At 45.8% G+C, this 16,222-nt stretch overlaps 1 protein-coding gene across 1 annotated transcript in view; it reads right to left on the bottom strand.

Moving 5' to 3' along the window:
* Positions 1 to 3,164: 3,164 nt before the first annotated feature.
* nhsl1b (NHS-like 1b) overlaps positions 3,165 to 16,222 on the bottom strand; it is a 34,788-nt gene continuing 21,730 nt past the window's right edge. Inside the window, 3 exon segments of the mRNA XM_024415288.2 lie at positions 3,165 to 5,836; positions 12,513 to 12,636; positions 15,294 to 16,222. Coding sequence (XP_024271056.2) covers positions 5,170 to 5,836; positions 12,513 to 12,636; positions 15,294 to 16,222 — 1,720 coding nt within the window. The 3' untranslated portion in view covers positions 3,165 to 5,169.

Raw genomic sequence — 16,222 nt, 5'->3', positions numbered from 1 at the left:
TTGTGAAAGGGACAGAAGCTGGATCAATGGAAAAATGCATTATACACTGTGTAGTAAACATTAGGAACACCTGCTCTTTCCTTGACAGACTGATCAAACTTTATTTGTCACATGCGCCGAATACGACAAGTATAGACTTTACCGTGAAATGCTTACTTACAAGCCCTTAACCAACAGTGTAGACCTTACCGTGAAATGCTTACTTACAAGCCCTTAACCAACAGTGTAGACCTTACCGTGAAATGCGTACTTACAAGCCCTTAACCAACAGTGTAGACCTTACCGTGAAATGCTTACTTACAAGCCCTTAACCAACAGTGTAGACCTTACCGTGAAATGCTTACTTACAAGCCCTTAACCAACAGTGTAGACCTTACCGTGAAATGCTTACTTACAAGCCCTTAACCAACAGTGTAGACTTTACCGTGAAATGCTTACTTACAAGCCCTTAACCAACAGTGTAGACCTTACCGTGAAATGCTTCCTTACAAGCCCTTAACCAACAGTGTAGACCTTACCGTGAAATGCGTACTTACAAGCCCTTAACCAACAGTGTAGACCTTACCGTGAAATGCGTACTTACAAGCCCTTAACCAACAGTGTAGACCTTACCGTGAAATGCGTACTTACAAGCCCTTAACCAACAGTGTAGACCTTACCGTGAAATGCTTACTTACAAGCCCTTAACCAACAGTGTAGACCTTACAGTGAAATGCTTACTTACAAGCCCTTAACCAACAGTGTAGACCTTACTGTGAAATGCTTACTTACAAGCCCTTAACCAACAGTGTAGACCTTACCGTGAAATGCTTACTTACAAGCCCTTAACCAACAGTGTAGACCTTACCGTGAAATGCTTACTTACAAGCCCTTAACCAACAGTTTAGACCTTACCGTGAAATGCTTACTTACAAGCCCTTAACCAACAGTTTAGACCTTACCGTGAAATGCTTACTTACAAGCCCTTAACCAACAGTGTAGACCTTACCGTGAAATGCTTACTTACAAGCCCTTAACCAACAGTGTAGACCTTACCGTGAAATGCTTTACTTACAAGCCCTTAACTCTTCTTGAAATTCACTGTTGGTTAAGAAAATATTGACCAAGTAGACTAAAATAAAAAGTAACACAATAAGAATAACAATAACGTGGCTATATACAGGGGGCACCGGTACCGAGTCAGTGTGCGGGGGTACACGTTAGTTGAGGTAATTTGCAGGTGGGGGTGAAGTGACTATGCATAGATAAACAGCGAGTAGCAGCAGTGTACAAAAAGGGAGGGGTTGATGTAAATTGTCCGGTGGTGATTTTAGTAATTGTTCAGCAGTCTTATAGCTTGGGGGTAGAAGCTGTTGAGCCTTTTGGTCCTAGATTTGGCGCTCTGGTACTGCTTGCTGTGCGGTAGAGAAGAAAGTCTCTGATCTGGTGAAAGCTAGGATTCCTTATTGATGTAACCTGTTAAATCCACTTCAAATAGTTTAGATGAAGGGGAGGAGATGGGTTAAAGAAGGCATTTTAAGACTTGAAATTGTATATGTGTGCCAATGAGGGTGAATGGGAAAGAAAAAATTTAAGTGCCTTTGAACGGGGTATGGTAGTAGATGTCAGGCGCACCGGTTTCTGTCAAGAACTGCAACGCTGCTGGTTTTTCATGCTCAACACTTTCCCCTGTGTCTCAAGAATGGTCCACCACCCAAAGGACATCCAGCCAACTTGACACAACTGTGGGAAGGATTGGAGTCAACATCCCTGCGAATTGAGGCAGGATGGTGTTTCTTGTACACAGTGTATATTGTGTTACATTCTTTACTATGATTTATTCAAAGAAGGAATACTTTTCACTATTACATGATTGTGGATGTATAATGTATTAATTTATGTACTATTTTACAATCAATGTATGTAAAACATGATAAATACATTTAAAATGTCTACTTTCATGGAATAGTCTGTGTTTTGGCTTTAGTTCCTGAGAGCAGTGCTTTTGGAGGTTGAAATCCTTAGGTACACAACAAATCTGTATGTCTTACAAACTGAAGGTCATGACTTCACAGCCAGCTGAAATCCTGTTTCATCCATACCTTTCACTCCCCCGATCTCTCTTTCCTATCCTCCTCTCACAGTCAGGTCAGTGTATGCGGACTATTTTTAGGAGAATTGTTCCCCATATCATGTTCAGACGGTCAGCAGAACCAGGGCAGGACACTGCTGTACTGTCTGCTGCTGCTTAGTCAGAAACATGTCTCCTGCCTTGTGGCTTTGTGAGACTTCAGATATTTCCAATCAAATTGTATTTGATACCATACATTGAGTATATTAATTAATTGCACAAGAAATTGCTTCCCACACAGTTTTGAATGACTTATGTACAATTAAATTATTGAACCGTTGAATAAATGATGCATATTGGAAAAAAACAGTAAAGATGTTGAGTCAAGGGTTTTATAATGAAGAGCATTACCAAGTCAATAGGAAATGTCCCAGTACCATGATCTTATATCTGAAGATAGGTTGGCTGACTAGGGTCTGTATGTGGCAGTGACACTTCAGTATTGGAAAGAGGGCAGATACAGCATGTCACTGGAATGATGATGGGAGGGAGAGAGGCGTCGCATTGATTGATGTGACAGTGAAATGTTGGGACTGCTGTCTGGAATATTAAAGGGGAGATGGAGTAACACAGTTAAATATTCAAGTGTTGCGGGGCTACCAGTCAGCCCAATAGTGGGTGGACTGCTAAAACTAAGGGTGCTTTGTTGTTCTATATAGCACCATTTCATATAGCAGTGTGTGGATTGGTGAATATGCCAAGCCAGTGTCCCTATGGAGATAACTTGGTCTCTATTACAGCAACCAACACGGTCTCTATCTTCATGGAATATTAGAAGAGGTGACATTTATGCAGTGTCACTATATGTCACACAGTTATGATGGCACAACAGTGGAATATTATGTGACACCCGGTGACGCAGAGTTCTAACGGGACGTCCAGAGGTGAGAGGCATAAGGGATGACCTGGAGGAGGAAGTGGGGGCTAAGTGATGGCCTCTGAAGTTTTCCGGATGACAGATGACAGTGGGTGCCATGGCAACGGTGCTAATGAGGCGGTGATTTGGGCGGCGGGCTGGCAGATGGTCGTGAATCACACAGAGGTAGAGACGAGACACTAAATATCAACATGTTTTATTACACAGACATACACAAGAGGTTAGCCTGCCTGCCTCCTTTACATCTACCTTTATTTCATTCTTCCCCTCCTCAGCGAGCTGAGATTGAGACTTCATAAACTCCCATCATGAGCCGAGCTCTGAATCATGGCTGGGTCTGAACTCTGCGAGACCCATTGGTCACATGTGATTAAACCTGGGTTGTTACAGGCTCTGAGAGTAGGAAGAGTCATGCTTGTCACCACCTATGATACATCAAGTCAGATTTACTGAGCTTTTGCACCAGGGTGGAATATTTTTGTTAACCACTGTTGTACCTCTTTAGGTTTTTAATACCACTATAAATGTTACAATATTTGCTCTAGCTTTGTAAACCTAGCCCGTGAACTGTGGTCCAGGCTCTCCACTTATTCCTGCACTTCCCGATCCCTCCCCGCCCCAAACCTTTCCTCACCTCCACCTGACTGCTGGTTGTCTGGGGCTGGAGTACTGACTGCTGGTTGGCTGGGTGTTGGGAGTACCTGACTGCTGGTTGACTGGGTGTTGGAGTACCACGTCACAACCTCACGATTTTAAAATAAATAGTCTACAAAAGAAAAACACTCCCTTTCAACAAGGGCTCAAAAAAATGACAAAGTCTTTGAAAACAAGTAATGCTACTTAAACTTTTTTTAAACAAAAAGAACCATATAAAACTGCGCATGAGAGAGAAACCTTAGAAACGTAAACTGCGTGATGGTAATCATAAGCCCTAGAAGGTTCTAGTAGGTCATGTCATCAAACTCCACAATACTGGACCTCAGTCAATAGGTCCGGTCCAGTACGGCTAATCACAGATTCAGATTGTATCCATATTAGCATAAACAGCAGGCTACATTTAATTGTTTAGCTCTTTGGTAACCAAAATGATCACAAATAAAAATGACAGTTTGCAGTTAATATTTTTCCATTTGACTTTTTTTTTTTAAGATGAATTCTTAATTTCCAAACATGAAGGAAAAGGAGGATACCTAAACACAGGCTTAATGATAAAACAATTCTAAACACATGGTTTTAAAATGACACAAAGAAAAAGAACACACATATGGACAGTGCAAATCTACAAACTAAAAATCCCAAAATCCAAGGTTTTCCAAACCTCCATATTAAATCCATCATATTGGCTGTGTCTTGTGTAGAATAGACGTAGCCATTGTCCATGTGCGTCTCTGCACCTGCCTGTCCCTATGGGGCAGTCACGAGCCCTCTGCACTTCCCCTTTACCACTGAAAGTTCCAGCCCCTGCAAACCACAGACTTCAAAGAGCAGAAAGAAAACTGGAGCTGTGTCCCGGAACCATTTGGTGTACCGTTCTGTTACTGTTTGCCACATGTTCTATATTGTTTTACCATACATACTCACAAGCAATGGTATGTTAAGACTCAAGATAACAGGAGATGAACAGCAAGCAGAGCAGAAATACACTGCATTTAAGCCACCTTCAAGTTCCATATTCCAACGCCTGACTAACTAATGGCACCACTGCAGCCAAAATAAAAACAACTTGTCACTTTTCAATACCTTCATATCACCTTAGCTTTTCCCTTAACCTTAGAGAAACCTAAAAACTACAGGAACCAACCCTGAATACAATCAGCACCTCTGAAGCTCTAACAGGAATATTTTTTTAATTAAAACGAGCCAGACTGGGAAAATCAGTCTTTGGAAAAAAAACGATAATGACTTTTTTTGTAACACAAACAATGGGTTATCAAAATGAAATGCAGGAAAATTAGTCTTGAAAAGCTGCAGCTGAGTCGGTCTCCACTTCAGACTGTCCGGTCGGTCTGAGGGCCAGTCAGGTCCGCTTCCTCAGAACCAGGTCCAAAATCTACAGGATCTGGAGCCAGGGGTGGGGCTCAGGGGGCACATGAGTCTCTAGAGGGCCCATCATTGGGCCCAACCCTCCCCGGCGACCATGAGTGAGTTCAAGTCCCTGTATCCAGGGGGCGGTCCCTTCTATCTAACTACTGCTCTCCTCAGATAAAGTGCCGTTGGAACCCTGGAGCGGGGGGAGGGGCAAGGGGCAGGGCTGGCTGTCAGGGACGTCTCCGCACTCTGCGTTCTCAGCTAACTCTCCCTCACGCTCGCAGATGACCGTCATAGGGCTGCTCAGAATGCGGTTGCGGGCGTTGTACTTGCTGCTGGCAGCAGAGGGCGGCGTGCGCGATCGCCCGTACTTCATGCCGCTCAGTGATGATGATGGGGAGGAGTAGGACAGGCCCTCGTTGCGGGCCCACTCCTCTGGCGCCCTCTTGCTGCGACCTGGGGAAGCGCAAGGGCTGTGTGGTGTTGTCGGCGATGATGGTGAGGAGGGCGGGTCCAGGGAGGACTCGGAGCGCGTCCTCTGGAAGCGCGGGTCTGTGCAACGCAGCATGTCGGCGGCCGACATTCGGAAGCTGGTCTCGGAGCGGCTTCCCTTCTTCAGGAGCAGAGCCTTGAAGGTGTCGCTGCTGGTGGCAGACTTACGCAGGTTGCGCTGAATGGAGCCTGTCTGCCTGCCCATGGACAGCGAGGATACTAGGCTGGGGGAGGCGCCCGTGGGGGTGACGGGGGGAGACGGACAGGGGGAGTGGCCCTGCGGCTTGTCCTCCTCAGACTCCTTACGACCCAGGACCTTCCGCTTGGACCTAAGGGTAGAGGAGGAAAGCCTGGTTAGGGACATGGTTGGTTAGAGACATTAAGCTGAGGTTGGAGTGATGGATATATAGGAGAACAGGGTTAGTGATATAGTGCAGGCTGGGTAGGAGGACAGCGGTTACAGGACATATACAGAGGGTGGAGGGGTAGAGAGGGAGCGCGTGGTTGGAGACTGTCCAGAGTCCAGACCAAAGCTTAGAAGCAATTCTTCAAACACATCTACTCAGATCAACACTCAATGAAACATTCTCTACTACTCTATGGCTCAACCAATGATGGAACATCAGTACTAACTTTTATTTTTAAAACAAAGCTTTCCTCTAATAAGACATGCCAGTTGGCATACACACCCCTTCTGAACATTGTCCCAATTCAGCCATATGTCAACAATGCCCCCAGCTATCCCAGGGTGCATTGCTTCAGAAGCCTAGAAGAAGCGAGGGTAATCTAACATAGAGGGGGTGATTGGAGCAGGGGCTGGGAAGCGGGGGAGGAGAGGGCTGGTGCTTTTAAATATTTTATTCAAAATGCGAAAACTGCACACATTGCAACTCTACGGGAACGCTAAGAGGTGGCACAATGGAATTCATCAACAACACTAACTGGGAAAAGTGCCCAGAGCTTTTTTTAAATCTAAAGACAGTTCAGCCTCCTTGCCAGCAGGGGCTGCCATTCTCCTCCTCCACGACACCATGTCTATCTACCATAGACTCACAAAAGTAGAAATGCGTTCCTTAGTCATAAGCGTTGTGCTAAAGCTGTGGCTTGCAGGGGAGATCAGATTAGCGCAGGGAAAAACAGCATAATTAATCTGAGTCCAGGGGTTGCTTGGGGATTATGGCGCTAATCCAGCGCTAGCGTTACCGCAGGGAAGATACAGGACCGGCCAATTACAGTAATGGGCTACTTGCCACGCCAAACCTCTCTAGGCAAGGGGCGCTCAAACGCTCACTCTGCATTCCCCCGCTGCACCAGGGAGGAAGAAGAAGAGGTGGAGCTAGAAGAGTGTGGAGGACAGACAGTGACAAAAGGGATTTAAATGACATAGAGGAAGGGTGAATGAGGCAGACAGACGCAACATTTAATCCTTCAGATCAGGTCCAAAGACAGAGAGGTTTAAGTAAATCAACGGTCTTTAACAGAGAACAAGAAATAAAGACAAGCACGATATATCCATGATGTAATATGGAGTCCCTGACAGACAGAGAGAGATCCGGGTATGAGAGAAGACTGGATAGGAGTCTGTTATTTGAGGCTGGGATGTTTGAGGGACGGCTGTGCCCCAAATGCAACCTCAATACTGTGGGGTCCCATGAGAGCTCCAGCAGTACATTAGCCCATAGGTTATAGCAGCAGGGTTACGTAACGTCTCTCTCTCTCTCTCTCACACCTGATTTAACCAGGCCCAGTCAACACCACATCTAACTCCCCGGACTGATGCTGATCTATTGACACACACAAACTTACAGAGATAAAGGATGCTGATCTATTGACACCCACAAACTTACAGAGATAAAGGACAAACACAACGAAGGTGGTAAGGTGAGAGAAAAGGAGCGGGGCGAGAGAAAATGAATATCAGAGAGACAGACAGAGCAAAGGGAATAAGAGAAAGACAGATGGAGAAAAAGGGAAATACTGATCCAAAGTATGAAGAAATACAAACACACACACACACACACACACACACACAACCATCACACAGGTTTTGAGTGGTGCATCGATTTTTTTCTTTCAATACAATGTTTGATTGTGAGAATCCCTCCAGCCAGTTTCATCCTACCCCGGCTGTGGTAACAATCCATTCAGGTTTTAATCATTCTCTCCCTCCATTTCTGATCAGTTACTGAGTAGTGAGAGGGAGAGAACGCAGAGAGGAGTAGAGTAGAGAGGGTAGAGGGAGCACAAGGCAAACAGTGCTGGGTTTACCTCTCGTCAGCAGTAACAGCTGGTGCCCTAAGGTCTACATATACACACTGTAGGCTTCCCTCCTTCACAAGGCCTAACTTGTCTTTGCCTCTAATATAGCCTACAAAGATATTAGAGTTAGGAGAAATCCACCAGGAAAAGTAAAGCCCGCAAAAACACACACACACACACACACAAAAGCCAGTAGAAATAAAATCCCCTGAAATGAAATCCTGGGATTCTCGGGAGCTCACTGACCATCATACCGCTGCACGTGACCAGGACACACACACACCGGTTGGCCGCGTGAGCAAATGATGTGCGTGTATGCTCCATTGAACACATGCACATGTGTGAGAACGTAGAGAGTACATGCAGACTGGAAGAGCAGAGTGTACCAGAGAGAGTGAGAGACAGAAAAGCTCTTAAGTGAAGCCTCTAACCTACATCAGGAATGTGGCTTCTGATTTAGGTTCAACTAGCTCAATAATGAATGAACCATCAGCTTTTCATTCACTAAGAAGAAGTAGCAACAGTCATCAAAATAAAAAAGTTAAAAGGTTTTAAAAAATAATGCAACAGTTGGACACTGGATGAAGATACTCCAAAACATATGGAATGTTTTTAATCCATCAGAGAATGACTGAATTATAGCACATAAAACATTTTACTGGCTCGGATAATGAATGAATGGAGTTCAGGGATTTTGGTGGGAATTCAGGTATAACATATATTGTTAAATGTAACTTTCTTTTTCTTCGAATGCACTTATACACTGAGTGTACAAAACATTAAGAACACCTGCTCTTTCCATGACAGAAAGACCAGGTGAAAGCTAAGATCCCTTATTGATGTCACTTAAATCCACTTCAATCAGTTAAATCCACTTCAATCAGTGTAGATGAAGGGGAAGAGACAGGTTAAAGAAGGATTTTTAAGCCTTGAGACATGGATTGTGTATGTGTGCTATTCAGAGGGTGAATGGGCAAGACAAAATATTTAAGTGCCTTTGAATGGGGGATGGTAGTAGGTGCCAGGCGCACCTGTTTGAGTATGTCAAGAACTGGAACGCTGCTGGGTTTTTCCACGCTCAACAGTTTCCATGTGTATCAAGAATGGTCCATCATCCAATGAACATCCAGCCAACTTGACACAATTGTGGGAAGCATTGGAGTCAACATGGGCCAGCATCCCTGTGGAATGCTTTAGACACCTTGAAGAGTCCATGCCCCGACAAATTGAGGCTGTTCTGAGGGCAGAAGGGGGGGTGCAACTCAATATTAGGAAGGTGTTCTTAATGTTTTGTACACTGTGTATATACATTTTCTAATGGTAGAAAATATTTTACAAATATTTTGTGATAAAATAAAGAAAATCATATGTGCCTCATTTGCATATACAAATATATTAACATAAAGGGATGAAACCACCAAAAACGAGTTCTTTCTATGCCTTTCTGCACTCACCTGCACTGTCTAGATGGACTCATGGATTACTATTGTTGCCAAGTTCTGTTGCATAATTCAATAAGTGTCAATAGCAGGATACCCTCGGATTAAAAATCAACACGCTTGGCTCTAAATTACATCCATCTATGCATACTTTATATTGGTTGCGAGATCAGACATAATATCACTATAATCCGAGTGTTCATTTGTAAAAATGTCAACTGTATTAAATTATTACTTTTTAAAAATTCTACAAAAAATGAACACCCATCAAAACAAAGTTATCTTCGTTCTCTTTTTTGTGATATACAGTGCATTCGGAATGTATTCAGACCACTCCCCCTTTTCCATATGTTGTTACGTTTACAGCAGGGGTGGGCAAACCTTTTGGCTCAAGGGCCACATCGTGATTTTGAAATTCAATCGGAGGGACGCATTTTTTGGGGGACCAATTGTTTGTTAAAATCAATTTGCGCAGGCCTCCCGAGTGGTGAAGCGGTCTAAGGCACTGCATCGCAGTGCTTGAGGCGTCACTACAGACCCGGGTTCGATTCCAGGCTGCGTCACAGACCCATGAGGCGGCGCACAATCTGCCCAGCGTTGTCTGGGTTAGGAGAGGGTTTGGCAGGCCGAGATGTTCTTGTCCCATCGAGCTCTAGCGACTCCTGTGGCGGGCCAGGTGCAATGCACGCTGGCCAGGTGTACTGTGTTTCTTCCAACACATTGGTGCAGCTGGCTTCCGAGTTAAGCAGGCATTGTGTCAAGAAGCAGTGTGGCTTGGCTGTGTCGTGTTTCGGAGGACGCATGGCTCTTGACCTTTGCCTCTCCTGAGTCCGTACGGCTGTTGCAACGATGGGACAAGACTATAACTACCAATTACATACAATGAAACTGGGGAGAAAGAATGTATACATAATTCTTTTTATCTTTATAATTTTTTTAAATGTCTCGCAGGCCGGATTGAAGTGCCCGGCGGGCCGGATGCGGCTCGTGGGCCGTACTTTGCCCTCCCTTGCTTTACAGCCTTATTCTAAAATGGATTAAAAGAAACATAATCCTCATCAATCTAAACACAATACCCCATAAATTATAAAGCAAAAACAGATTTTTAGATTCATGAAAAATAAAAAACGGAATACCTTAATTACATAAGTATTCAGACCCTTCGCTATGAGACTCGAACTGGAGTTTAGGTGCATCCTGTTTCCATTGATCATCCTTGAGATGTTTCTACAATTTGATTGGATTGATTGGACATGATCTGGAAAGGCACACACCTGTCAATATAAGGTCCCACAGTTGACAGTGCATGTCAGAGCAAAAGCCAAGCCATGAGGTCAAAGGAATTATCCGTAGAGCTCCGAGACAGGATTGTGTCGAGGCACAGATCTAGGGAAGGGTACCAACACATTTCTGCAGCATTGAAGGTCCCCAAGAACACAGTGGCCTCCATCATTCTTAAATGGAAGAAGTTTGGAACCACCAAGACTCTTCTTAGAGCAGGCTGCCCAGCTAAACTGAGCAATCGGGGGAGAAGAGAAGGGCCTTGGTCAGGGAGATGACCAATAACCGATGGTCACTTTGACAGAGCTCTAGAGTTTCTCTGTGGAGATGGGAGAACCTTCCAGAAGGACAACCATCTCTGCAGCTCTCCACCAATCACCATTTACTCTACCAATTATGGTAGAGTGGCCAGACGGAAGCCACTCCTCAGCAAAAAGCACATGACAGCCTGCTTGGAGTTTTCCAAAAAGGCACCTAAAGGACTCTCAGACCATGAGAAACAAAATTCTCTGGTCTGATGAAACCAAGTTTGAACTCTTTGGCCTGAATGACAAGCGTCATGTTTGGAGGAAACCTGGCACCATCCCTACGGTGACGCATGGTGGTGGAAGCATCGTACTGTGGGATGTTTTTCAGAGGCAGGGACTGGGAGACTAGTCAGGATCAAGGGAAAGATTAACAGAGCAAAGTACTGAGAGATTCTTGATGAAAACCTGCTCCAGAGCGCTCAGGACCTCAGACTGGTGCGAAGGTTCACCTTCCAAACGGACAACGACCCTAAGCACACAGCCAATACAACGCAGGAGTGGCTTTGGGACAAGTCTCTGAATGTCCTTGAGTGGCCCAGCCAGAGCCCGGACTTGAACCCGATCTAACATCTCTGGAGAGACCTGAAAATAGCTGTGCAGCGACTCTCCCCATCCAACCTGACAGAGCTTGGGAGGATCTGCAGAGAAGAATAGGAGAAACTCCCCAAATACAGGTGTGCCGAGCTTGTAGCGTCATACCCGAGGCTGTAATCGCTGCCCAAGGTGCTTCAACAAAGTACTGAGTAAAGGGTCTGAATCCTTATGTAAATAAGGTATCAGTTTGAATTTTTTATATATTTGCAAACATTTCAAAAAAACCTTTCTGCTTTGTCATTACGGGGTGTTGTGTGTAGATTTAGGAGGAAAGAAAAGTTGTTTCAAGTCAAGGAGTCTGAATACTTTCCCAATGCAATGTAAGTGTCGAGACAATGTGTTAAATCCCTGACGAAGCTTTAGTGTTCTTATAGATGCAACGGAAAGACAATATATTCCATTAAACCCATTTCAGCCATTACCAGGGTGTTTGCACTCCTCAAACACAGGAAATAGATGACTGAAAAACACAGATTCTCAGGTGGCGGCGGCATGCGCATTGCTAAATGAAGCTACTAGCTACCATCCCTTCAACAGCACCCATTAACCCCTACTGGGTTCCCTTCCCAGTGAGCCCGTCTCTAACAGACGTTACAGAGAAAAGCCCTCCATTGCCTGGCTGCCAGACCCAGAGACACCGCCTACCGCCTGACGAAAGTACAAATCAAATCCAATTGTATTTGTCACAAGCTTCATAAACAACAGGAGTAGACTAACAGTGAAATGCTTCATTATGGGTTCTTTGCCAACAATGCAGAGTTAAAGATAAAGATTTTTTTTTTAAATAAAAAAAGGACAGCCTGGCTAAACTTATGTGAGAGAGAGGATTGATGGGCTGAGGAGAATGGCAAGATGAAGGGGAGGTACAGGGGTTATGCTGCATTTAAGCAATGCGAGAGAGAGAGAGAGAGAGAGAGAGAGACGAAGATAGAAAGAACAGTAAGATAAAGCTATATTTCAGTGGGGTGGTTGAGGGGGATAGGAGAGGGATGAGAGTGTTGTGAATATGAGAGAGAGTTAGAGAGCGAGACAGAGAGAGCTGGGTGAGGAGGATAGAGCGGTATGGGGAGTAAATAAATGGAGAGTTGAGAGATGAACTGAGAGGAGACCGTGCCATTGCGTACCTGTGGATGGCAGCGAAGAGGTCCTCGGTAGTTCGGGGGCGTGTGGGGGTCACCATATCCCCCCGCCTGTGGATCCTGGGGGCCGGTGAAGACTCAGGAGTGCTGCTTGAATCAAACACCTCACCTAGGAGACACACACACATTAGAAACACGTTACACATGCTGATGAGAGAACACACACAAGACATACACACCGACTGAGGAACAAATACAAGCATTACACAGCCCTACAATAGTCAAACACTTCACCTGGTAAATGAAAACACATGCACACAGGACACACGTCACACGGACAGCAGCTGAGGAGCAAGCTAACACACACACATAACCGATGGTCGGATATCCCGCAACAGTAACCCGAGTGACTGGCTTCTTACATTCTCTCCCGCTCTCTCTTCTAGTTGAGCTTCTCTCCTCCTCCTCCCTCCCTCGCTCGCTCGTGTCTGCACTTCGACTGCCTGAGCCGCTGCAGGCGATCTCATGTTACGCTCTCCCCCTCCCCCTCCCTCCCTCCCTCCCTCCCCACATCTCCCCTCCCCTCCCCTCCTGTACAGTGGGTCCCTCCCCCTACTACTCTCCACATTCCCCCGCCTTCCTCCACTAAACAGACCTCCCACTAGGACAGATGCCCCCTACCTCCCAGAGAGAGAGAGGAAGAGAAGAAAGCGAGAGAGAAGAAAGCGAGAGAGAAGAAAGCGAGAGAAGAAAGCGAGAAGAAAGAGAGAGAGAGAAGAAAGAAGAAAGCGAGAGAGAGAGAAGAAAGAGAGAGAGAGAGAGAGAGAAGAAAGAGAGAGAGAGAAGAAAGCGAGAGAGAGAGAGAAGAAAGAGAGAGAGAGAAGAAAGCGGGAGAGAAAGAAGACAGAGAGAGAGAAAGAGGAGAGAGAGGAGAGAAGAAAGCGAGAGAGAGAGAGAGAGAGAGAGAGAGAAAAGAAAGAGAGAAAGCGAAAAGAAAGAGAGAAAGCGAGAGAGAGAAGAAAGCAAGACAGAGAGAGAGAGAGAAGGAAGAAAGTGAGAGAGAAAGAGAGGGAAGAGAGAAGAAAGCGAGAGAGAGCGGGAAGAGTAGAAAGCGAGAGAGAGAAGAAAGAGAGAGAGACAGAGAGAGAGAGAGAGAGAGGGGGGAGAGGGAGAGAAAAGAGAGAGAGAAGAAAGAGAGAGAGAGAGAAAGAAAGAGAGAGAGAGAGACAGAGACAGAGAGAGAGAGAGAGAGAGAGAGAGAGAGAGAGAGAAGAAAGAGAGAGAGACAGAGAGAGAGAGAGAGAGAGGGGGAGAGGGAGAGAAAAGAGAGAGAGAGAGAGAGAGAGAGAGAGAGAAGAAAGCGGGAGAGAAAGAGAAGAAAGAGAGAGAGAAAAGAAAGAGAGAGAGAGGGAGAGAGGGAGAGAAAAGAAAGAGAGAAAGCGAGAGAGAGAGAGAGAAGAAAGCAAGACAGAGAGAGAGAGAGAGAGAGAGGGAAGAAAGTGAGAGATAGAGAGAGGGAAGAGAAGAAAGCAAGAGTGAAAGAGAGGGAAGAGAGAAGAAAGCGAGAGAGAGCGGGAAGAGTAGAAAGCGAGTGAAGACAACCAGACAGAGGATGACAGGTGAAAAAAAGAGGAGTACAGTATAAAATAGATACTTGGACATAAGAATGGATGGGGTGGACAGAGGGAAGCAGACCAAGGGGGAAGCAGACACAAAAGGAGAGTCCAGTAATAGAAAGGAGATAGAGGAGACATAGATTAGAATGAGACAGCGACAGCATAAAACAAACCAGAACAAGAGAAGATGGAGTGAGGATGGAGATATTTTGTTGCGTTTATTCCACTTGCTTTGGCAATGTAAACATGTTTCTCATGTCAATAAAGCCCTTTGAATTGAATTGAGAGAGCTGATAAATCCAGGCATCTGCCGCAGTGCTGTCCCTCACTAAGCTGAGCTCTCACTTAGAGGAAGAGGCAGGCAGGTATGATGCCTCTCTGGCGAGCTCAATGACACAGAACAGACAACATCCAGGCGGCACCATGCTACATTAGCACTAAATGGGCAAACTATGTTTTGAGACCATTTGAGGGCACTGTTTGCAGAGACAATCAGACCCAATGATTATACTTAAAATCCCCAAATGTGATACAATTTAAAATCCCATAAAGTGGCCAGACTCCCGCCAGCCCCGATGGCAGCTTCTTCTAGATGTAATTCAACTCTCACAACAAGTTCAAGATCCAGTTAAAACCAGAGACCCAGGGAGGTCTTTCCCTGTGCATCCTTCCAGCAATATCCTAAACCTTTGATCACATTCAATAAAGGGAACCTTTATTGTGTTGCTAACCTTGCCTTCAGTCTAAACCTTTTCTATGCCTTCACAGTCAGAGAGACAGCAGGCAGTCTAAGACTAGCTTAAGGGAAGCTGTCCCCGATACCTGCCCTTTGTCCTGCCTTGAAGTGGGATTTGAAGAAGAACCAAGGGATAGCAAGAAACCCCAGCTAAAGCCCAGAGCCTTAAGCACAGCTAATGTCCAGCAATGTAACCTCCCCCAACTGCCTTTTACCTCAGCAAACGCAAACTGTCAGCACAGCTAACAAACACCTGCCACCAGTCAGCACTGAATTCAGTCAGCATCGAACAGCTGCCAATGATGAAAGACTAGACCTCGAACTCAGAAACCAAAAGTTTGATTGTAAGCTGCCTCAATGTCATTTACAAAACAGATGTCCCATTTTGTTTCTTCAAAACATTCAACTTTATGCAAGTTTATCTGAATTTAATTAGTCTTTTTTTGTTAATAATATAAATGAAATCTAACTCACCACTCTCGTCGTCCTTAGAGCTGACTGACCCAGTGGTACTACTGGTCCCATCTTCCTCATCTTCTTCCTCATCTTCCTCCTCTTCCTCCTCAGCATCTCTGTTGTTCGGCTCCTGCCCCTCAGCGAGGCTTGTCTCCTGCGTGACGGTGGCCGGAGGCTGGGTCTCCTCCTGGATCACCGTGGAGGTGGAAGGTTCACTACTCTCTGTCAGGGCTGAGGAACTCTCTGAAGCCTCATCTTCATCCTGCTCCTCATTTTCCTCCTCTTTTGTCTCTTCCTCTCTCACTTTAGCATCCACCTGGTCTTCTTCTGTGGTGGTTGACTCATCCTGGGGGCTCAGTGTGGTGGTAGTCTGGGCGGTCTCCTCTCCCACCACAGACTGGGGGGTGACGAGGGATAGTTTGGGCTTCTTGGAGGCCACTGAGGGTTTCTGTTTGACTGGGGAGCTTTTGATTGCCTCCTCCACGAGGCTTGGGAGGGGTGACGGTTCCCCCTCCTGATCTGGTTGGGCTGAGCTGTTGGATAGGCTCTGTACCTTGGGTTTAGCGTTGGTGATGGCGCCCCCTGGCAGCACCTCAGAATCACTGTAGTCTGAGCATAGTTCAGCGAAGAGCTTCTTCACAGCAGATGAGGCCTTGGTGATTTCCTCTGGACTGGTGCAGTTTATCAGGGGCAGCATGGTGGGATGCTCCTGCTGCTTAATCTTCTCCGGCGTATGGGGCTTGAGGGCCCAGGCCTGGTTGCCTCCCGTTTCCTGAGCTTTGGTATGTTCCGCCTTGCCGTTGACTTTCTCCTCTGGCTGCTTGACTGAGCGGAGGTGCACACTCTGCAGGGCGAATGGGGTGATCAGGGGCATGGGGGACTTGCCGGCCTCCTTGGCTGCTGGGCTGTTAGTGACCGTAGCTGGTTTTAGAGCGTTCTTTGCTGCC

The sequence above is a fragment of the Oncorhynchus tshawytscha genome, linkage group LG18 (assembly GCF_018296145.1).
Source record: "Oncorhynchus tshawytscha isolate Ot180627B linkage group LG18, Otsh_v2.0, whole genome shotgun sequence".
NCBI classification, from domain to species: Eukaryota; Metazoa; Chordata; class Actinopteri; order Salmoniformes; family Salmonidae; genus Oncorhynchus; species Oncorhynchus tshawytscha.
This window is presented reverse-complemented; position numbering and strand designations above follow the sequence as displayed.